Consider the following 22,237-nt stretch of genomic DNA (forward strand, 5'->3'; position numbering starts at 1 on the left):
TCCTTTTTTAAAAAGTTGGCTTAAAAGTTCGCAGCCTCTCGGCAGACTTGGTAAAAAACTGAGCTAAGGCACATTAGTCACTTTTTTATCAAGAGATGAAAGTGATTGAGATATAAAGTACAACCCGCTTTTAATTAAAATTGAATAAGTCAAAAACAGTTGGCAGTTGCAAAATTCATTATGATGTGTTACCAAAAATAGCTGCCTCTATGAGAATGCAGTTTTATTACAACAGTGGGCACTAATTACCTGTAAACAGCATTGCTGAGATAGCCAGATAGAAAATGTGTTAACACGCTCGTAACAGATTTCAGTTGGCTGGGATAGAAAACTAGAAACTCTTAAGTCTCTTAAAGTGTCATGCGTTAGAGTACCAAAATAGACGTATGTACTTCTGTTGCTTAAGGCAACATCTGAATTTCAGGAACAATAACTTAGTGTATTCTGCATCTGGTTTTAATTTGCAAGAAAAAGCCAGTTTTAGAAAAATGTAACCTGACTTAGCTGAAATATGCATGATTTGGTGTTCCTGTTTCTTCTTTCTATAGAGAAGTCATACTTAGAAACTTTTCTACATTTCATTTGGTAAAATTCCCTTAAAAAAAATCTTCTGATGTGAGTTTACAGGCGTCGATCTACGGTTTAGAACATCCTACTGACTGGTTTGGGATGTATGTATGTCTGTTCTTTTGTGTCATCTCTGCAAATTTTACTGTAATTGAAAAAGTTATTTTCCTCTCTCCTTCTGTAATCTAGAACATCAAGCAATAACAACAAATCTGTGGGTGTTTTATCTGATTTATGCTAATTTGCTATTGACATGTTTGAGGTATCACTTGCATCATCCCAGACTTATGTATTTATTATTAAAAATATTAGCTGCTTATGAAAAGGAAATATTTCAAGTAATTATTCATTTGTGCTGTGATGAAAACAGGGCCCTCGAAACCAGGGCCCTACTCTGGTAGACATCACTGCAAATGAAGTCCCAACGTGAAGTGCTTAAGATGAGCTTGCAGCAAGAGGAGAGTCTGAATCCATGAGGATTAATGTATCCCCCCTACCAGGAATGGGTCTCAACTTACCTTATTTCAGCCACTAAATGTGAGGCATCTAAATCACCTCCAAAGCCAGTAAAAGAGAGGTAAACCCAGGCTATGGCTTATCCCACATAATTTCGAGACCTGAGATGTTCAAGGGAAATTCAAGCACCGGCACCCGAGCTTGAGCTAACATTTTCAGACTTGCATGCTTCACCAGTCTCTAAATTCTTGTGTTAGTACCTAAGTAAATGCATGCAGAAGTGATGAGTGAAGGGGTAACTCCTCAGCAAAGTCAAAAGGTGCTGCACAAGGTGAACGCTCCTCCAGAAGAGGCCACTTACGTGCCTGACTTGGAATGCTTAGATTAAAAGTAAAACCACAAGCCCCACATCTTAAAACCTTACCCAGCTTCTTTGGCATCTAAATATTATTGATTAAAAAATAAAAAATCATCATCCTTTGTGATCAATCGCATGTGTGCTCCATCTTGCTAGCACTGCTGGATTCTGACTTGATGGGCTGCCACAATGTGCAGCCACACTGAGGGTACGTGCCAAGTTCATGAGGTGACACAAAGTACAGCACACTGAAATGGATGCTTCCAGATGTTTTCAGCAGGAAGGGCTGGAGCTGCAGTACGTCAAAATTTGCAGATACATGAATTTAAGGGAATTCTGAATCTCAGGTTCTTTGCTGGCATTACTCAGAGGAAGAAAATCAGTGTGGTATTTACATAAACTGTCCCGTGCAGAAACTTGCTCCTACCAATGTTGGGAATATTCTTTGGCCTTACTGTTTAAATGGGATTTTACCCATTGCCTTGTATTTCAAAAGCTTCCTTAATAAAAAAAAAAAAAAAAAAAAAAAAAAAAAAGTTGTATTTTCTTTAAAATACTATGTGTTTATGATAGAATAACCCATATATATGAGCGGTCTAAAAATAATAGAAAACTGGTAACTGATGCAAGTCTTTTTCTGCTGTCTATACTATTGCAGTTTCAGTATTTATAGGTAACTTTTGCCCACTTTTTCCTTCTGATTTGCAAATACTTACTTCTGTTAGGGGGTCAGTATCAGATAAAGGTACGTTAATATTCTTGGAGATGAAAGCCGTACAATTATTACTGACATCTGATATTTGAGCCTCTCCTCCTCTTGCATCTGCACCCTACTGATCGAGTGAAGGCTTGCTAACAGAAAGAAGAATACCCTTGGTGCTTGCCTGCATAAGTATTTGCAGGAACCAGGGTCAGAAACTTTCCTGAGTGCTTGAGAAACTCTTGGTATGGGATGGAGGGAAGGGCAAGCTCTCTTAAGGAAGAAGAAAAACACACAAAGGAAGAAAACTGGCACAGCGAGAGGTGCTGTGGTGAAGTGATGGCTGCAGTCCCCATGCCAAGAGTCCCTCAACCAGAGATGTTCTTGCTCCGTCCAGGCTAGGTGTGAGAGACTCTGCTTGCTCCAAGGGTGATGTCTTCTGTTGTCATCCGGAAGGTGATGGCATTGTACAGGCACGCGGGACTGACCCTAAGTTAGGAAACACTGGTCCTTAACAGATGTGGAGGACCGAATACCAGGGATGCAGAGATGGGCTGATAGCAAAGGGAGCCAAGGTTGGGACTTTGTAGAAGGCAAAATCCTAAAATGACTTTAAACCCTTGGTGTTGGCTTGTGTTTCTTTCTGCCTCATAGGCAGGCAAAGCAAACTCAGGCCATTGAATGATTTCGTCCTCTCTGAACTCTGTGTTCTTGCTTTGCAAACTGGCTTGTGCAGCTAGAGAGAAAAATGTCCCGTTCAGCTTGGGACACCTTGAGAAATACGCCCCGGGGCACTGCTGCAGAAACACTGCAGAGTTCCCCCAAAGGAATGGAAATGCAGGGCAGGTGTTAACTTCATTTGTATTCCCAGATAACACTGCAAGATAAACAAATGCGCTCCACTGAAAGCCTAGATTCACAATAACAGGACGAAGTTAGGAAAAGATGAAACAACGTGTAGACATTTATTAAGGCTACACTTAGCAACAAGGCACCCTCCTTAGCTGTTCTGGTGTCTCCGTTTTGACTCTGATTAATTAGTTTCTGCATGAAACCCCAGGCTGGCATGCCCGTGGGTATGCAGAGTTACACCTTGCCTTGCTGTTCTGGCAGAGGCAGGGACCTACAGCATCTCTGGCTCAAGGTGGATTTCCTCCTGCCTGTCTTCCCTTCCTTCCCTGGCCCCGAGCCATCAGGTGTGCTCTGGGAGACGACGGTATTTCATTTTGGTAACCTCCTTAAGGTTACTCCAATAACGTTCCTGTTGTCTATCTCAAATAGCACATCCCTAGCTTTTGTTTTTCACTAATTATAGTCTTAAAATACAGAGCCGTCACTTTGCAAATGATGTATTATGATAAATAGCACAAATTCCTCTTAGAGCATATACTGTGTATCCAAGCTGTATAGTGAGCCCATCTATGACATTCAAACACAACTGATCTTGAGGGCAGGACTGCCAAATCTGCAAAAGCTTCACCTCATCTTTTATCAGATTTTGGGTACTCATCTGCAGGCTACTGGTCTTTGGTGAACTTGAAAAGGGGAAACCAGAGTCTTTACATATATATTTAGGCCATCTTGCTTTCTTTCCCAGCTCTCCATTCTAACATTGGCTATAAATAGCTACCAAAAAAAAAAAAAGGCTGCCATTAAAAAATCTACATTTTCTACCATAGACGGTATTTTTTGCACGGTATTTTTTGCATTATAGGGAGTGGATGCAGAAATATGTTGTGCTATATTAGATATCGCTGTGAGATAATGCTTGGCATATGCTGGACTTTATTTGCTTTTTTTTAAAGTATTGACTATCTATATTAAATATTAAATGAAAATTGTCTTGTTTCCTATTATAGTTCGCCTTAAATCAGATAATAATGATAATGATGCCATTGAACAAATCGATGAAGATATAGCTGTGACTCAGAGTCAGGTGAACTTCATTTGTCCCATTACACAGGTATGCTATCACTGCTACTATAACAGATTGTGAAATAGCTATTTCGTAGTCTTCCTTGGATTGTTCATTACAAATCTGTAATACTTGTGAAAAACCAGGCAGTAAAAATTACAAGCATTATCAGAAAGGAGCAATGCTGCTTGGAAGAAAACACCTTACAGGTAGCAATGCAGTTCACCGTGTGGGACCTGACCCTGTAATCTCAGTGTAATGCAATGTATGAGTGGTAAACAGACTTCCTGCTGTTTCGCATACATTTCATAAGAAGCACTTTCATGGGCATTATCAGCTCCTCTAAATAAAACCTTATTGATTACAGATGGAAATGAAGAAGCCGGTTCGAAACAAAGTCTGTGGGCATTCCTATGAGCAAGATGCCATTCTAAAAATTATCCAGACTCGAAAGCAGCAAAAGAAAAAAGTCCGGTAAGCTAACAAGAATGTGTGGAAAAGCTATTTGCTTTGCTGTGTAAGTGGAATTTTACTCCACTTGTTCTAGGAAATGTATTTGGATTGGCAAGGCTGCAGGAAGTAATACTTCAGTGTCTGCCCAAGTCACAGTCTCCTCATTAGTACTGTACGCATGAAGGACCTTTTTTTTTTTTTTAATGAAAACAATGTGCAAGGAAATATTCAGGAAGTGTGTAGGGAAGTTACAGCTACTCACGGTACCTGCACAGCAGAATAAAAGAGATTTTATATAGCTGTGAACAACAAAGAGAAGCTTCATAAAATCCAGTTGCTCATTTTATTTCCGCTGCTTATTTAGCAAGCCTTAGGGTTAATGAAAAAATAAACGTCTCCGCTGTGCACTCTCTTTTGCAGTTATATTCCAATACAATTAGAAATAAGAAATAATAAAAGTCAGTCTCCTAGGTAGTATAGAGTTTAAGAATGATCAGATGGGATTGAGTACTTCTTACTGCAGTGCAGTGAGATAATTCTGACTTTATAGCACTAAAGCAGCTTGCCACTTTCCACATAGGACATATTTTGTTGAATGAAAACATGTAAAAGTTAAATTATTAAACCAGAAATTCTCCTTGAAAAGTTTAAAATTAGAATTGTTTTGATTTTCCAAAAAGAACCCCAACACCTAAATGTAAAAGAGAAAAAAAAGGTCTCAAACACTTTTTAGAGCACATGGAGTGGACATGCTATGTCATCATGAACTGTCATTATTAACTTCACATTTGTTTTTACACCAAAATTGCTAGAGCTTGATGTTTTGGGGGTTAATGACTTCACGGTAACTTCCAAGTTGTGATCTTCTTAATAAACACAGTTTGCTCAGGAAGGTCTGTATAGAGACTATCAACCTGATTTCTCCAGAGATAATGCTGCAATCAGCTGACTTCCTCCATCTGTAGCTCTGGCATTTCTGTTACTCCACACGCTCCTCCACATGGGTACAAAGGTGGAGCAGGACTTCTTATTCCACACTTCTTCCTGGCTACAGGAAAGCGCTGCTACTAGATCAGGCACCCATGGGGATGGCTCTCTGAGGAAGGGGAGTTGGGAAACAGCTCCCAGGCTGGAGAGGACAAAGTGAGAGTTGTGGAGGACGGGGTCAGGCTCGGAAGCAGGTGCTCAACAGCCCCGAAGCACTACACAAAATACCTTCTGGAATATGGAGCTGAATTTAGGATGTCCATATCTAAACATTTCTCTGTGGTGTTAAATCCATCAGGAAAAGATCTGCTCTCTACTACCATGAAAATGAAGAGTAAAAATCTCCATCAAAGCTGTAAAATGCCCAGCTTTAAAGCTACGTTATACCCAAACTGCACTGATTTGAGCAGTCTGAATCCTGGCAGTTCTTAATCTTGGGTTTTGAGCTTGCAACCTTCCCTTTGTTACAGTAGTTACTCCAGCATGGTAGAAAAGCCAAAGCCCAGCATTAACCAGACCTCACTGTAACTAAAATAAGAAAGATTTCCTGCTTTTCCCTGCCCAATCTCACTGACTTGCTCTAATTTTAACGTTTCTTGAGAAAATGCAGTCTTTAAAAAACCATAGCCTGCCGTGGTGGGAAGCCAGGCTAGTGCATGCAAGGAGTTCCTCATTCGAGCTCACCACCCTGGTCGTGCTGCTACTTTTCGGTGTGTTTGGCAGTCCCCTGGCTGAGCAGCAGCTCTCCAGCTGGCACAGGCACAGCCACCAGCTTTTGTGCTGGCAGACGTGCCGTATTCTTGAGGCCGTTCTGATGCATCTGGTTTGCTCACAATTTTCCACTGCGTGGAAGGACACGCTAACACTTTGTGTTTACAGCAAACCTTGGAAGCTTTTCTTCGGACTTGTTATTCATTAATCTGTGAAGTTATTGCTCTAATAAGGTGATAAATGGGAAAACTGAGGCACAGAGCAATTAAGTGGCTTACTCATGACAAACATAGTAAGCTGTGGGCACGTCTGGAATAAAAGCTGTGAGTACTGAATGTAAATAAGTTCAGCACCCGAGATAAAGATTATTCCTAATAGGGGAAAAAAATCAGAAAAAGTATGGTTTCTGACCACTGGCACGGTCTGTGAATGTTTAGGCCACTGCCAAAGGAAAATGACCTCTGCTCCCTGAATATTTTTTAACAGTAGTATCTTTCTATGGCTGTCTCAAGTAGTTGTAAGCCATTTTGTATTTGATCTTCATTTAGAGGCTGTTCATTTGACCCTGTCTCTCCTTTCTGTGCTTTCTCAGTTCATAAAAGGACTGGCAAATTTTCACACCGACTTGATGTTTCCCTGATTCATCAGTCAGCCCCTGCAAGTCTCCTTCTCTTCTATCTATTTCCCTAGAAATTAATTTCCCTATTTATCTATCAGCGAAGATTATACTGCTCCACTGCAGGTTAATAGGGCAAGAAGTAGTTACCTGCAGCTTAGAGAGGGCTTCAAAGGGAGAAAGCAGCACAGCAAGGTTTCTGTGCAGTGTTAGTACCCTTACTAATGCGGGCAGTTTGTGTACAGGGAGCAAGAGAGCGATCCCCAGGTGAGAGGCTCCACCTCTCCCCTCTTCCTTCCTTCAGCTGTTGATTCCCTCCGCTGTAGATAAACGGATTTATTTTTCCCAACAGAGAACTGGTGAAGCGGAAAAGAGGTAACGAGCTGCTGATAGAGAGAGTGAATCCCAGATAAATACAATAAAACAGCAGATATCGTTTAAAAGCCTGTATCTGACTAATACAATTCTTCTCATTTACCCGAGTCTCTCTTTTCTTTTTGACAGCTGCCCTAAAATTGGCTGTAGCCATGATGATGTAAAAGAATCAGATCTAGTGCAAGACGAAGCACTTAAAAGAGCGATTGACAGTCAGAATAAACAAAGCTGGTCAACGCTGTAGAAGTCAGCTGGATATGTTGCTGCCACAAAGAAAATTTGTTATTAGAGATCTTGTGAGATAAGCCGCTGATTGTAAGCAGGTTGTGTAACTGATTGTTATTTAAAGGGTTTCATTTATAGGCAAAGTTGAAGGTCTCAGCTGTAACTGGAAGTGCTTTCTTAAACTGCCAAATATGAGGGATTCCAGTGTAGCTCGTTGTTTTCTCCCCTTTCTGAAATTCAAAGATCTTATATTTGATAAATAAAATGTGGTTTCAGTCATGTAACCTTCCTTGTCAGCGTGTTAATTTTTTCAGCCTGTTAGAGGTGCAGATTCTGCCAGCATTTAACAGTGATTGCTTCGCTCAGTGTTTCAAGTAGCTCTGTTACTGTCTCTGTAAGTACTGGGAACACTCAGAGTTGGGCACTGACCACAGTTTACCCAAGCTATATGCCCTGCTTGGGAGTGCTTCCCTGTTTTGATGCAAACCTCAAGATACTTCAGAGGAGCTTAATTTCCATGAAGTGCTACACGTCTGTACCTTGTGTGTGGCCACACAAATTTACCGCTCACCTTTGGGGATCTTGGCCTTGTTCTTATAATTATTGAACACTCTGCACTAAATTATGCTTCTCTTTTGAAATGCAGAAGCTCTTATTTCAGATTTTGTGTATGTGTGTGGAATTCCCAGGGAGCTTTGCTGTAACACTGTATGTTAGGAGACTCCAATTATTTACAGATGTGTTCCAGTAACTAATTTGTAGACAATACGAATATATTGTAACCATATGACTTGAATTTAAAAACAGATAACCAAATATTATATCCATGCATTTAGGTACAAATTCAATAAAAGATTTAAGCTTTGTGACACTCGGTATTTGCTCTTGAAATTGATCTGCAGACTAGCAGATAAGATGCTAGGTATATGCAGCAGAAATAGCCACAGGTAAAAAGAGCTGCCTTGGTTGGTGGTCAGGTGGCACGTACAGAATCACAGAGTGGGTTGGGTTGGAAGGGACCTTAAAGCCCGTCTGGTTTCAACCCCCTGCCCTGGGCAGGGACACCTCCCACCAGCCCAGATTGCCCAAAGCCCCATCCAGCCTGGCCTTGGACACCTCCAGGGATGGGGCACCCACAGCTTCTCTGGGCAGCCTGTGCCAGGGCCTCACCACCCTCACAGTGAAGAATTTCTGCCTTATATCTCAATCTCAACCTACCCTCTTTTAGTTTAAAGCCACTCCCCTTTGCCCAATCACTACAATATCTTGGCATGTGTGAAACTGAAAATACAGAGCTCTTTGAGCTTTGGGATCCTTGATGGGTTAGATGTTGTTTTCCCAGGTCATTTTTCTGAACTTACAACCTGACATTTAATATAAAATGCAACCACGTTACCAAAATGCTAAGCTTTTCATTCTGGGCCGCTGTTTGCTAACAGCTTTCCTTTATTAGACCGTTATTAACCCCAATTGCACTTCGAGTGCAAACCACTTCAAGATGAAATTATTATTTTGTAATTGAAGAATATTAATCTGCAAGCTGATTTCATAGCTAAAAAAGGGAACTGGGCCATTATTATTTGCACTGAGCTTTTGTGTTCAAAACACTTCATGGGAATTAGCTGGATAATTTTCATAATGTGGTTTAACCCCAAAGGTCTATCTTTTCAAAACTCAGTAGTGATCACGAGTACTTCTGTCTGGAAGCCCAGCTGAAATGTTTGAGAAAGGCCGGGAGGGAGACTTGAGCAGTGTGTACTTGTTTGTCTGCTTATGTGTGAAAGTCAGGTCCTTTTTCAGACATCTCGGGTCTCAGGCTTTTCAGAAGGTGGGTTGCTGAGTTTCAGGAAAGTGATACCATTAAATACCACAAGGGAGGATGTTAACTGTAGTATTGGAACAAAAAAAGTAAAAACCAAAACATAACAAAACAAAAGTGGTGGTTGTGGTGGTGGTGGTGGAGGGATGTCCTAAGCTGTTGGTAGCTTTTTCTCAGAAAGAGAAACCTGTGTGAAACCTACGGTGGCTCCACAGTTTGCAGTTTCTGATAGAGGTCCGTGCATGTTGTCCTCGTGGATCTAATTCCATCCTTACTGGTAATCAGGCTCCCAAGTTTTCAGAGGCAAAGATGCGTCTACAACTTCCATGGCTGCAGCATCGCACCTCAAATTTAGTTCATGTAGGTGTTGGGATGTTTAAATATACCTTCAAATAATGCATAACATTATAAATGCTAGATTATACCCAGATTAATTTGTACCTACAAGCTGCTGGCATGGTGACGGCAAAATACAGGATCTTCCTTTCCTTCTTTGCTAGCCTGAGCTGGGCAGCGTTAGTGAATCAGAGAGCCTATAAATTCTGAAATCCTTCCCAGCCTTCAGCTGGGAGGAATGGACTGATTTTTGGGAGTGCTTCTTTGCTTAGCTTTAATAACAGTGACATATGAGGTTATGAGGTGTATGTAATTAAATAGAGGTAGGTTTCTTTAATCATCAGACACCTCTTTTTCAAGTATGGCCACAGCCATATTATTCAGAAAAAGACAAATATTTGATGCACTTATGTCAGGATTGCTTAAAAGGGTCATGCCAAAATCAGTGATGTACTGTACAGATTCAACCGCTAGAGAAAACTTGTTGTATTTACTGCAATCAGTGAAGCTTTGGTCCCCCAAAAATTTGGCCCTTCTGAATTTAAACTGTGCCCAAGGAATCCTAGTACTATGAATGAATCTATTTTTCTCTGAACCCAGAATTTGAGCCATCCTGTTGCTTTTCCATGGCTGATTTTTTGATACTTGCAAGTACTTTTCCTTCTGAAATTGGAATAATCCAGGCTTGGTCATCAGCGTGAGCTGCAGCTGGCATTTACTGGGCGGAAGGACAGAATTGCCTCGGCAAATACAGAAGGCTTCTGTGCCTATCAACTGACCTGGTGGAAGCTATAAAACACTGCTGCTTCATCGGGGTGGCTGGAGTCAGTGGCAGCTCTGTGCTTTTCATTTGCAAGGTCTGGGCTTCGTTACACAGCAGTGACCTCCCCGTTCCCACGTGTCCCACGGCCCACAGAGACTCTGCTCTGGGTAGAAGTAGCTTGCAAGAGTTAAAGAATAAAAATAAGTTTCTGGGATGAATAAGCTGATCTGTATGATTCACAGAAGTGGAAACAACAGCAGTTAAAGCTTCAAATCTTAATCTGTTTTGGCTGTAAGATATCATATGTAAACAGGCATATGTTAACAGTTCACAGGGTAATTTGTGTCTCATTGTTTGACGTCAGGAATTTTGCAACAATATTTAAGGAAAGAAACTCAGAGGTGAGGCTTTTTTTTTTTTTTTTTTTTCCTTTCCTGTTGCATAAGGGGTCCTTTACAAGTACAGCAAACCTAGAGATAGTTGGGGTCCCGATGTTAGATGTAGTAAGGGTCTGTCACTGACCTTCCCTGTCGGCCGGGGAAGACCCATGGAGCATTTTGACTGATTAAAGAAACGCCTAATCAAACATTAAAACAACTAAAAGGCATGGGAGATCTATATGCAAAAGCTTTCAGTGGTACCCTGGGGCTCTAGCACAGCTCTCTCGCTGGAACAGATTCTCCATTTTAAAACCAGAGACTCCCTCTGAAGCCTTCAGATCAGTGGAGCCATGACGTGTGAAGAGAAGAACTAATCAGGCAGGCATCTCATGGAAGATTTAGCACACTTGTGCTAAAAGGAGCACACATTCCTCTGAATCAAGGGTATATTCATCATTGCTGCTCCTGAGCTGTGATCTTATTCATTCCAGAAGCATCAAAAAGACTAAGGCTAAGTCAGTGCTCCCTTGAGAAATACCCAGAGCAAGAGCAGGGGCTGGAGGAAGTGATACCGATGACTCAACAGCCAAGGCCAACACACTGCCTTATTTTAGACAATGTCCTCTTGGATATACTCATGTTTCCTCATGAGTGGCTGATGACAAAGGTCTTACCTACCTGTGGTCACAAGTGCCTCATGACGTTTTTTTCTCAAGAATAGCTCAAGTGCTGTGGCCAAAGCGAGCGCAGGATTCACCGTGGGACTCGATTAACTTCCACTGCAGTTTCAAGTGAATGTCAAACTTCACCTGCCCTAAAAATCCCCCTGTGTGGACCCTGAGGTACTGTGTGGTCTGTCAGATGAGCATTTCCCTGAGGGGTGGTGCTCTGTGATGCAGTGGGGACGATGTACCTAGGAAATGTGTTTCCTGGAGTGGAAGCTGTTAGATTATCCCAAGGACAGTTCCTCCGCTCTTGTGCTGGTGCCAAAGCTTTAAAGCGATGTCTTCTCACTCCAAGTGCAGATTCTTCTGCAAAGCCATCAGTCAGCAAAGATTTTTTTCATTTTTAACATACAGGGTTCTGACTGCATGCAGGGATTCCAAATCTTCCATAAATAACAATTTTATTTTCCGGCCCTAAAGCACTTGCAGTGAATGCACGTTATTCCAGACACGTGGCATGGTCACAGCAGTGCCCAGAGGTGGATCCTGTGTGTAGGTGCCAGCGGATTTTAGGCTGCAAGCCAGTGACAGTAAGAGGGAGGAATATCACATTGATCGTCAAGCAGGTAAAGTCCTGGGATGTGTGCAAATCATGTGATGGGTACCCATGGATGTGCTTCACCTTCTGCGTGAGTAATCATCTTAACAGGATGGCATCAACATACCTAAAACCTGTGTGATTTGTTGTTTCAAAGCGCTGCCTAAAAACAGCAGCAGGGCTGGGGAGAGACTGTGCCTCACGCGGTTATTCGGATGTTAGTCCCGACCCGCAGACAGGGCATGAAAGCACGCACATGAATTGAATTGCATGGGAAGCTTACCAAAGGAAGTGTTTGCTTGTAAACTCGGTATGAATAGGATCTTCTCTGACCGCAAGGGAAATGGAGAGACGCTCATTCACTGTCCGCTTGTGCAATCAGCTTCTGAAGTAAAAACAGGGTTTGAGGTTTAAAACCTGAGCCTTCACACATCTCACCAGCAACAGAAGAAGCCTTCATGCTCCTCGGTCCATGCAGAAACAAAGTCAGGAGGCGCTGCTCATGAGACTCCCTGGATTCGATAACAGGGTTATCAAAAGGGAATTATTCGGCTTTCCTGGCGACAGCAGCCCTCAGAAGAGTTTCTGGGAGGGCTCGAGGGGAGACATCTGAACACCATTACATTTCAGTTCTTTTGATGTCACTACACGCCTGTCATGTGTTTTATATCTCAGCACTGAATCTGCCACTGAATTTCACAATGTGTAAGGCTGGCTGTAGGGTTACCACAGGCGCGATTCCTGCTATAAAACGGGGCTTTTAAGTTCTTTATCACCTGGCAGCGCAACTTCTCTGCGAGCCTTTTCTGTGTGGGGTGAGTCTATACAGAGACTCCGTGGCAGATCACGGGCTCTCTGCTGGTTATACACCACTGGCTAAAGTCTGATACAGTTAAAGTCTTAACAGTAGTTTAAATATCATTAAATGGCTTGAGATAACTTGTAAAATAAAGATAGTTACTTTACATCATTTGCCTGATAGTTTAATATTCACTGAGACATTTGTGTGTCATGCGTCCGTCATCCGATAACTAAAATAATGACTTTTTAATTTCTTCCCATAGCAAGCACCTGGTTTATTTATAAGTGGCCTAATCTAATAGAGATTTACTCCGTGTGTCCCAGGAGACACATTATCAAAGTAACCAGACCTGTCCCAAGCACTTGGGAAGTGGGGAGCTGGTTACACAATTCTCATTGCCGCCGGCTGCTCCAGTTACAAAGATAAAGGGTCAGAGAAGTGGAGCAGTGGAGATAACTCTGCGAGCATCTCAGGATAAGCAGCTGAGCAGGTGAGCCTAGGCACAGGCTGAGGGTGAGATGGGCAGATGCCTGAACGCCACAGAAGAGAAATTCCCTTAAAATAACATGCAAGGAGAGGGGATGCCTGAGGTTCCCATTGACTGGGAACTCCTCAGACTTCCTTAGGACATGGGAAGTGCCTGTTGCACAGTGTTGTCCTTTGCCAAGGTGTTCCCAAAGGCCACCCCTGCCCCACCTTCCTGCTCTTGGAGCATCCAAGGCCGGGTGTTTGGTTCCTTATATTTGCTGGGTAGAGCTGAATTTCTCTCTTTGTGTATGCTAAGCAGGTAGCTCAAGGAAAATCCTTTTTTGAGGGGGAGAGGGAGATGAGATGAGGAAGGCTTGAGCAGGGAGAAAAAGGCAGACCCCAATGGCTTGTGATTTCAGGACACCAATGTGGGCGATACACCTGGATGCCCAAATGAAGTGACCTACAGTGTGGCTGAACATGAGTCCGCTAATGGCAAGGGTAGGAGCCCCACGTCATGCAAAAAACTTCTAATGCTGAAATGCTGCAGCAGTTCTGCCCTTCACAAAGCTCTTCCTTGAATCCCTACTTCTTTCTCCACTGGTCCATAAAAAAACAGTCTCGCATGCAAGCAGTGGCAGAGATGGTTGGGGAGGACAAGTTTCAGCCCTCCGAGAAGCACCAGTGCTGTGCAGCCAGCCACCCTTGGCATCCCTTTTTTTGGTTGGTGGTTTGGTTTTATTTTTGGATATATATATTTTGTTTTGGGGATCGGCCAAAATTAGAAAAGACAGAAACCCCAAACTTGGAATCACTTCTCTTTCCGCTCAGTGGCTTGTTGGAAAGAACTTGGTGAGGGTAAGGAGGAGGCTGGATGTGGACCTTTCCCTATGATCCATACCCAAACCTAACTGGGGATTAGGTACTGAGCACTCTTAATTTGGTTAATTGTTAATTTTGCATCTCTACTACACATTTTTTCACGATATTAATGCTATGAGCACCCAGCAGCATGCCAGTTTTAAAGAAGCCATGAAGGTTTCCTGCTGGGAAGAGCTGCCCCCATCACACAGAGACCTTCTGCTGGCCAGATTTAACATATCTGGGTTCACCTGGGCCACATTTCGGTGGTAGAGCCGAAACTTTTCTGTCTGTGCAGCAGCCGGGGGGCACCGACCAGGTGCTGCTGCACACTGACAGCACTCATGAATACCTTTCTGTATGTCCATTGCTATTTTGGAGAAGTGGCTACACCATGCCCCTGTCCCCAAAACCCCTGACACGCTCTCCTCACCCCACCTCACGCTCTCTCGGACGCAGCAAGCGGTGCGTTAATGCAGAAGCCGCTGGCCCAGTTGAGCCGGCAGCGCTATCCCCGTCATCAGCCTTCCAGGAGGGGAAACGTAAACCAAAAAAAGGCTGGCGGGCCCGCCTGCGTGCTTCACCTATAAGAGGAACGAAATAAACCAGCACGCTCTGGGTTGCGGTGAATCGCTCCGAAACAATCTGCAGACATTTGCCGAATTGTCTTTCTGTTACCAAAAAAAAAAAAAAAAAAAAAAGAAAGAAAGGAAAATGCAGCCCCTGGGATATCCCTTTATGGCATATGCATTTTATGTTTAAATGCATTAATGGGACTGCTATGCTGTGAGTCATCCAGCACCAGAGTTTCATGTGTTTCTTAAAATACACTACAAGGAGCTGAGGGCAGGCGGGGCTGTGCCATGCAGTTATCTGCCAGGAATCCCGGCGGGTACCTGCGCTCGTGGCATCACCACCACGCCGGGGACCCCATCCCGCTCCCTGCCTGCGGCCAACACGGGGGGACCGGAGCAGGATGGGTGCTGGGCCTGCAGGAACAAAACCGGGCTCCCTCAGTTATTAGGGAGCCTCAGCACCGGATTGCAGCACATTTGCATATATGTAAACAGCAAAGCTGGGAGAGTTTCCTTCTGGAGCACTCTTGTCAAAACTACAGCTGTCTGTGCTTTTTTTTTTTTCTTTCAGTGGATGATTTGTTGTCTGTTTTTCTTTTTTTTTTTTTTTTTGCTTCCATTTCCTGGCAGTCCCAGCAGAACACCTCTTTAATATGGCTTTAAAGCCACACTTCTGGGCTGGATGGGGGTTCTTGGGGTTGATCCTGCTCCTCACCTGCCACCTCAGCTGCTCGTGGGGATGCTGGGCCTTTGGGGGATGCTGTTCTTTTTGGAGATGCTGTTCCTTTTGGGAATGCTGTGCCTTTTGGGGATGCTGTTCCTTTTGGGGATAGCACATGGTTTCAAAACGGGGGCTAAAATTATTTCTGGTGGTGATGCCCACGCTCACCGATGGTGAGCACGCACCAGCGCTGTGGGGCAGGCTTGGGGATGAGCAAAGGTTAAATAGTGGCTGGCGAGGCAACAGCGGGGCTGAGGTGGTGCTGAACCCATACAGGAGGGGTTCCTGGCATTGCAGCTTGTTTTTTTTTGGTTTCAGCCCCACGGAAAGCCTCGGCGATGCCGTCTCGAAGCCCCCCCCGAGCTTTCTGCCACCGCATCCCCGCAGCACCCCGCGGGCCGCCGACCCAAAGCATCGCTGCCACTTCCAGGGGGGGCTTCGCAGAGGCTCCCCTCTCCCTCGGCTGCCCCTTCCCTCGTCTCCAGCACCTCGGGCTCTCGGGGAAAAGGGTTTCGGGGTTTCGGGGACCCCAAGCAGCCCCGTGCCCAGCCCGGCGGGGCGCTGCGGGGCGCGGGGCGGAGCGGGGCGCAGCGAGGCGGGGCCGAGCCTTCCTCCCCTCCCACTTCCCCATGCGTCAGGGCCGGGGTAGGAGGGGGGAAAAGCGATTTTTTTTTTTTTTTTTAAACCAACTACTTTAACACCGACTCGGCGGCAGATGGTGGACACGGCGCGGGGCTGCGGCGGGGGCAGCGAGGGGATGCGCCAGCCGCGCTCCTTCCTCCTCCACCACCACCTCCACCTCCTCCTCCTCCCTTAACCCCACAGCCACCCCAAAACCACCCCAACCCCGGGCTCCTCTCGCCGATCCCGGCTCCCCTTTTCTCGGCTCCCCCCATGAGCCGCCCGGCTCCCCCGCCGCCTCGCCGGGCCGCCGCGCTCCTCCTGCCGGCCGCCCGCTGCCGCAGCGCCCCGGCCAAGCGCCTGCCGCCGCTCCCCGACGGCCCCAACGAGGAGGCTCCGGCTTCCAAGTGGCCTCGCCTGGCCGAGTGCCCCTCCGGCCCCCCGGATTGCCTCAGCGCCCCTTCTTCGCCCTGCGCCCCGTCCTCGCCCGCCGGAGGGGCTGCGGGACCCAGCCTCATCGCCTCCTACCTGCTGCTGCCGCTGGCCGAGCGGGAGCAGGTGTCGAGGGCGCTGAGCGTCAGCTCCGGCAGGGAGCTTCGCTGTAAGGTGAGTTGGGGGGCTCCGAGGGGGCGAGGAGTCTCGGTGTCCCTTCCCTTGGGGCTTCTTTTGGGGTAAAAGGCGGGGGAGCCTCGCCACGGAGCCGCCCGGCGAGGAGCGCCGCTCGCTAGGGGCTGGCGGAGGACTTGGGGTGAGCCCAAGGGGTTGGGGTAGCCCTGGAGGTCGTGGTGAGGCTTGAAGGGGTTTGGCTTTGGGGTTAGGTTTGGCAATTTGTGGGTTGCTTTTTTCGTTTTCCCCTCGCCGATGCGAGGAAAGGGGCTTGGAGCCCGCTGCGAGCGGCGCTCCCGCGGAGCCCTGGCTGCCCTCCAGCTCCCTCGTCATTGTTTGGGAAGAGTTGCTACGAGCGAGGCCGCTTCCAACGCCCTTGAAAACGAACTTTCTTTTTTAATTTCCTCTTCACAGGTGTTCCCTCTCAAACACTACCAGGACAAGATCCGGCCGTACATCCAGCTGCCGTCACACCGCAACATCACCGGGGTGGTGGAGGTGATCCTCGGGGACACCAAGGCCTATGTCTTCTTCGAAAAGGACTTTGGGGACATGCACTCCTATGTGAGGAGCTGCAAGAGGCTGAGGGAAGAGGAGGCTGCCCGGCTCTTCAAGCAGATCGTCTCGGCCGTAGCCCACTGCCACCAGTCGGCCATCGTCCTCGGTGACCTCAAGCTCAGGAAATTTGTCTTCTCCAATGAAGAAAGGTGAGCGGTTGTCGGTGGCCAGCCTCTGGGTGAGCGGGCGGGGAGGAAAGCCTCATCTGGGAAGGCAAAAAGCATCCCGGGGAGCGTGAATGGCGGTGTAAGCCGGGCATCACCTGCGTGATGCGGGCTGCGTCACGTGCGTGGAGCAGGTCAGGGATCCAGCTGGTGCGTGCCTGCTTGTAGTTGGGTCTCGACTGACGAAATGGAGGAAACTCGCCGTGAGGCTCCTCTCATTCAGCACACATTCGGTGACACCCGCTGGGGGACAAAGGGGCGATAGTCAGGGCACTCGGTGCCAGATGTCGTGTGTGGGACTCCGCCGGGGTCGAATGAATCAAGGGCTGGGGCAGGGAGAGGAAGGAGGGGATGGAGAAACCCCACTGCGGAGCATGAGAGGGGTCTCCTCCCAAAATCTCTGCTGGTTAGGTGATCTGCTGCCTCTCCTGAGGCTGTTGGCTCCCTCCACGACCGGTGGTGGTGGTGCTCTGCCCGTGCCGTGGATGCGGGCATGCACAGGAGGGAGGGCGGGACACGGTTAAATATCCTGCGAGGAAGAAAAGCGCTTTGGTAAAACTTAGCCTAAAGCCTCGGTTTATAGCGAGGAGGTTCCAATTTCCCCCCTTCCACAGGCATGCTTTTGGAATTAGTTTCTAAATTTAGGTCAGGGAAGATCATTCAGCGTTTTCCCTGGGGTGTTTGCTGCGCTTGTAGTCCATCACTGCACATGGCAGAGCCAGAAATACTGTGCTAATCGGCAAAACTGACTCTGACCAGCTGCTTGTCCCGTGGAAAGCTTAAAAAATAAGTAGAAGCTGTCATGGAGTTGTGCTTAATCTGATGAAACAGGAGATGATTTATTGAGACAGAAGAATTTTTTTTTTTATTTTTTTTTTAACTCTGCTAACGCTTCGTCAGGATATCGGTTATGAATGCGATAAGAAAACTAACCAGAACTGCCCCCCTTAAAACACAGCCAACCATATGTTGACATGCAAAGAAAGTAATTCCTTTGAAGGAAACTATTGCAGCTTTTCCCGCCCATAATAAGATGAAACATTTGTTGAAATGTTACATTGCACACAGCCTGGCTCATTTGGAAATACGCGTTGCACAGGCGAGTGTCATGTGCATCACATTTGGCAAGAAGAGGGTTAAGCAATGGCAAGGCAGGCTCTTGGGCTCACCAGCACAGGTGCAGTTTCAGTGCTCCCGCGGCCAATCCCGGGCCCACGGTTCGCATTGAGTCATATTTTCCGTTTACAGAACCGATGGGTATTTTGCATTGCAGCAGGAGGTCACGCTGAGGACAGGCTGCAGTTAGCACATCCACGCAGCGGCGCGGCCGGCGGAGCCCTGCCGCAGCACGTGAACAGAGGCGCTGCTGATGAAAGGCTCCCAGTTAACCCGGACGGGGGACGAGGTGGATATGGCACCACCTGGAAAGGGAACAAATAATAGTAAAAAAAAAAAAAATACAAATTAAAAAATCAGATGAGCTGGTGAGCACTGCGAATGCAGGATTTTGCATTTTAAAACTCACACAGACACACTGGTTCTGGCTCATCCCATGCAAGGAGCCTTGCTGGTGTCCCTGGAGAGCCTGGCACCTTGCTAAAATCCCCACTTACTAAGCAGGCATTGCCGAACACATGCCCGATGCATGTCTCTGCACTCGGGTCTGGGATAAACAACTTCTCTGCAGCAAATTAGAAAGTTGTTTCCACTGCTTTCCTCTGTGCTAATGTGCGAAAGGGAGAGGTGGCTGCAGTGGTGGAGGGCTTTGCTGCCTGTAGCTCTGCCTGTGTTTCGCTACCCCAAATCTCTAACCTGTGGCTCCTTTCCTTCCCCTCCGCAGGACTCAGCTGAGGCTGGAGAGCCTGGAGGACACGCACATCATCAAAGGCGAGGACGACGCGCTCTCAGATAAACACGGCTGTCCCGCCTACGTCAGCCCCGAGATCCTCAACACGACGGGGACTTACTCGGGGAAGTCGGCCGACGTGTGGAGTTTGGGAGTGATGCTCTACACCCTGCTCGTGGGACGCTATCCCTTCCATGACTCGGACCCTAGTACTCTGTTTTCCAAAATCCGCCGTGGACAGTTCTGTATTCCTGACCACGTCTCCCCCAAAGCCCGATGCCTCATCCGCAGCCTCCTGAGGCGGGAGCCCTCCGAAAGACTCACAGCCCCGGAGATCTTGCTTCATCCTTGGTTCGAGGCGGTCTTGGAGCCTGGATATACAGACCAGGAGACGGGAACTTCTGATCAAATTGTTCCAGAATACCATGGAGACAGTGACGATATTAGTTCCTTCTTCTGCTAATCGGAAATCTCAAGAACCTCGCTGTTCTCACCTCTGGCATCTCCGTAGGGTTTCATTATTTTATTTTATTTTTTTTTCCACGTTACAAACTCACAGCATCTTAAAGTGCCAGTATGATCAGAAAAGTGACCTTGTTGAAAATAAACGTCAGCCCGTCGATCTCCGCTCCCTGAGCGTGTGCTCGGAGGCTCGCCCGCCTGCTCGCTCTGCCGCTGGGCTCGTCCCGCTGGCCCTGGAGGACCCGTGCAGCTTCACGAGAGCCTCCTGGCTCTTCTCCTGCCTCCCGTGCCCTCCACCGCTGTCACCGGCTGCGTTTTGGTTGCAGAGTCTTATTGCTGGCGACGTGAGAGACTCGAAGCCAGCCCTTGGCTTTCCCCTCCTGCCGCAGTGGCTCGGGGATGTGGACAGTGATGTGCAGAGGGTGGGGGGGGGCACAGGACATGTCTCTAATTGAGCAAATCTGACAAAAAATGTTTCTTTCGGGGAGGAAAAAAAAAAAAAAGGTGGAGGGGGAATTGACTTGGCATCTTGCAAAGTAGCTTTCTGACTGTAAGTGCACTTTAGTGAGGGAAGGTCTCCACCGGCCACGTCCAGCTACCTGCTTGTTGCCCCAGCTGGTTGCTTTTCCCTAGGGACGAAGCTGTTAGATCCTCCTGTAAGGCAAATCGCTGCTGCGATCACTACTGTGACCCTTTCTGACGCAGAGCGTAGCTGATCTCCCAGCTGGATCCCCTCTGATGCCATTTGCTGAACACAAAATCATTTTAAATAGCCTTCAGCCTCAAGTTACCATGGCGTGTCCCGTACGACTTCGTGCCCTCAGCGAGCTGGTCAAGTAGCAGGTCTCGTTAGCTCCCAGTGCCAAAAGGTATCCGTTTACCAAAACGTAACACTATCGGGTGGGGCACCTTCCCTTGGACAGCGATAAGGGGTATCTTGTACAGTATATGTAAACACGTTCGTGTCTTCCTACGGGCTCAATTCTTAGGAACAGCACATCCCCTCTCCTTCCCCCCTTGCCCCCAGAAAGTTAGTCTTAAGAATAAAATCTCCGTACACTCTTAAGTTGATTATTCAGGTATGTTGTTGGCCTCTGGCTACGTTTTTCCCCCCCCCCCCCCCCCCTTAATTTTTTTGTTTTGTTTTGCATGATTATTCATAGTCTTTCCAATGTGCGTGGATAACCAATAGACCTAAATCATTAGCTTCCTGGGTTTGGGGGTAAGTAAAGCTTAGTCCTGCGTAAAACTTCTGCCATGTTTCCCATCTGGTGCCCGGCGGCTTAGATGAAGAGGTGGCCGTCTGCAGTGGGCGAGGAGGAGGCGTCTGTGGTGGCCCTGAGGTGGGTGACGGACCCCACGGGCGCGGCGCAGAGCGTGGACTTGTCCCGCGCGCTGCGCGAATACCATGTATACCTCATGGACTGTGTACTTTGTACATACCTTACTGTGTGGGGTTTTGTTGTTTTTTGTTTTTTGTTTTTTTTTTAATTGTACTTTGTTTGTCCTAATAAGAGGTGTCAAAGAGCAATTTAATGTGAATTATTGTTGGCAATACTAACTTGACAGAATCATGAGCATTAAGAGCAGGGCGCTACAGCTCTCCGTTGCACTAAACTTCTCATGATTGCTTGACTTTTGTATCTGTGATACAGTTTAACCCTTCTATGGAAAAGAACAGTACATCTGTGTATATATTGGTAGAAAAATCTGCCAGAAAAGCTAAAAACACTATGTCCAACTTGTAAATATCTGTATATATATGTGGAAACCTGGATGACAAAGTCTGACTTGTAGAAAGTTTTAATAAACTTGGTTTCATAATGCTTGCTCCCATTCCTCGTGGTATCTTGGGGTCGACTTTGGGTGTCTTGGGGCTTCAGTGTTTGAAGTGTTTTGGCCTCAAAGCACGTCAGCCCGTCACTGTTGCCTGCACGTGCTCCATCACCCCTGAGCTCCCTGGTTGAGTCCGCATGAAGGTGAGAGGGGATGGGGGACTCTGTTCCCTGACTGTGGGGCTGGAGGGAGTGGAAAGAGCTATGTGGGACAGCGTGTCCCATTTACCTGAAAAACACAGGGCAGAAGAAGTGGCTCTGCTTTGGAAAAATTGGTCTAGTTTGGCTGCCAGGTTTCAGCCGCCGAACTTGAGGCACCCGATTGCCTTTCAGCCTGCGTATTCATTTATAACTGGGCACAGACGGCGGCGAAAGGCTGTCATCCTGCACCTGCGTGCACAGCCGGGGGATGTTCAAGGCAGTGGAAAATTGGGTCTCAGGTGTCTCTGAGGGAGAGGCTCGCAGAGCATCGCCTGTGCCGGGGGTGGGCTGGTGCTGGTGCCGCTGCCGGCGGAAGCGCAGAAGCCGCCCCGTGCTCCCGTTAAAAATGAGCTGAAAGATGACAGAGCTGCTGCGCTTTGTGGCTGGGAGTGAGGCGTATAAATAGCAGCAGTATCAAGGTTAGAGAATGTGCTTTCCTGAAAGAGCTCGAGCCACCCTTGTAATCCACCCCGAGCGGTGAGATCATCGCTTGCAAGTACAGAGGAGGAGGAAGAGAGGCTTGGTTTTTATTTATACTTTGCCTCATGTTTAACTTTGTCCTTTTGCTTGAAATCTGCTCACCAGAGCAATTG

General features: G+C 46.8%; 2 protein-coding genes across 2 annotated transcripts; both read left to right on the top strand.

Moving 5' to 3' along the window:
* The first annotated feature begins 3,163 nt into the window (after positions 1-3,163).
* Positions 3,164-7,647, top strand: NSMCE2 (NSE2 (MMS21) homolog, SMC5-SMC6 complex SUMO ligase). The gene is made up of 3 exons (XM_032182632.1): positions 3,164-4,044; positions 4,364-4,470; positions 7,268-7,647. The coding sequence occupies exons 1-3, from the start codon at positions 3,913-3,915 to the stop codon at positions 7,380-7,382; spliced, it is 354 nt and encodes a 117-aa protein (XP_032038523.1). The 5' UTR covers positions 3,164-3,912; the 3' UTR covers positions 7,383-7,647.
* An 8,598-nt stretch (positions 7,648-16,245) lies between these two features.
* On the top strand, positions 16,246-21,058 carry TRIB1 (tribbles pseudokinase 1). Its single transcript, XM_032181996.1, has 3 exons — positions 16,246-16,578; positions 16,993-17,285; positions 19,141-21,058. The coding sequence occupies exons 1-3, from the start codon at positions 16,246-16,248 to the stop codon at positions 19,607-19,609; spliced, it is 1,095 nt and encodes a 364-aa protein (XP_032037887.1). The 3' UTR covers positions 19,610-21,058.
* Positions 21,059-22,237: the final 1,179 nt, after the last annotated feature.

Source organism: Aythya fuligula, chromosome 2 (genome assembly GCF_009819795.1).
Source record: "Aythya fuligula isolate bAytFul2 chromosome 2, bAytFul2.pri, whole genome shotgun sequence".
Classification (NCBI taxonomy): domain Eukaryota; kingdom Metazoa; phylum Chordata; class Aves; order Anseriformes; family Anatidae; genus Aythya; species Aythya fuligula.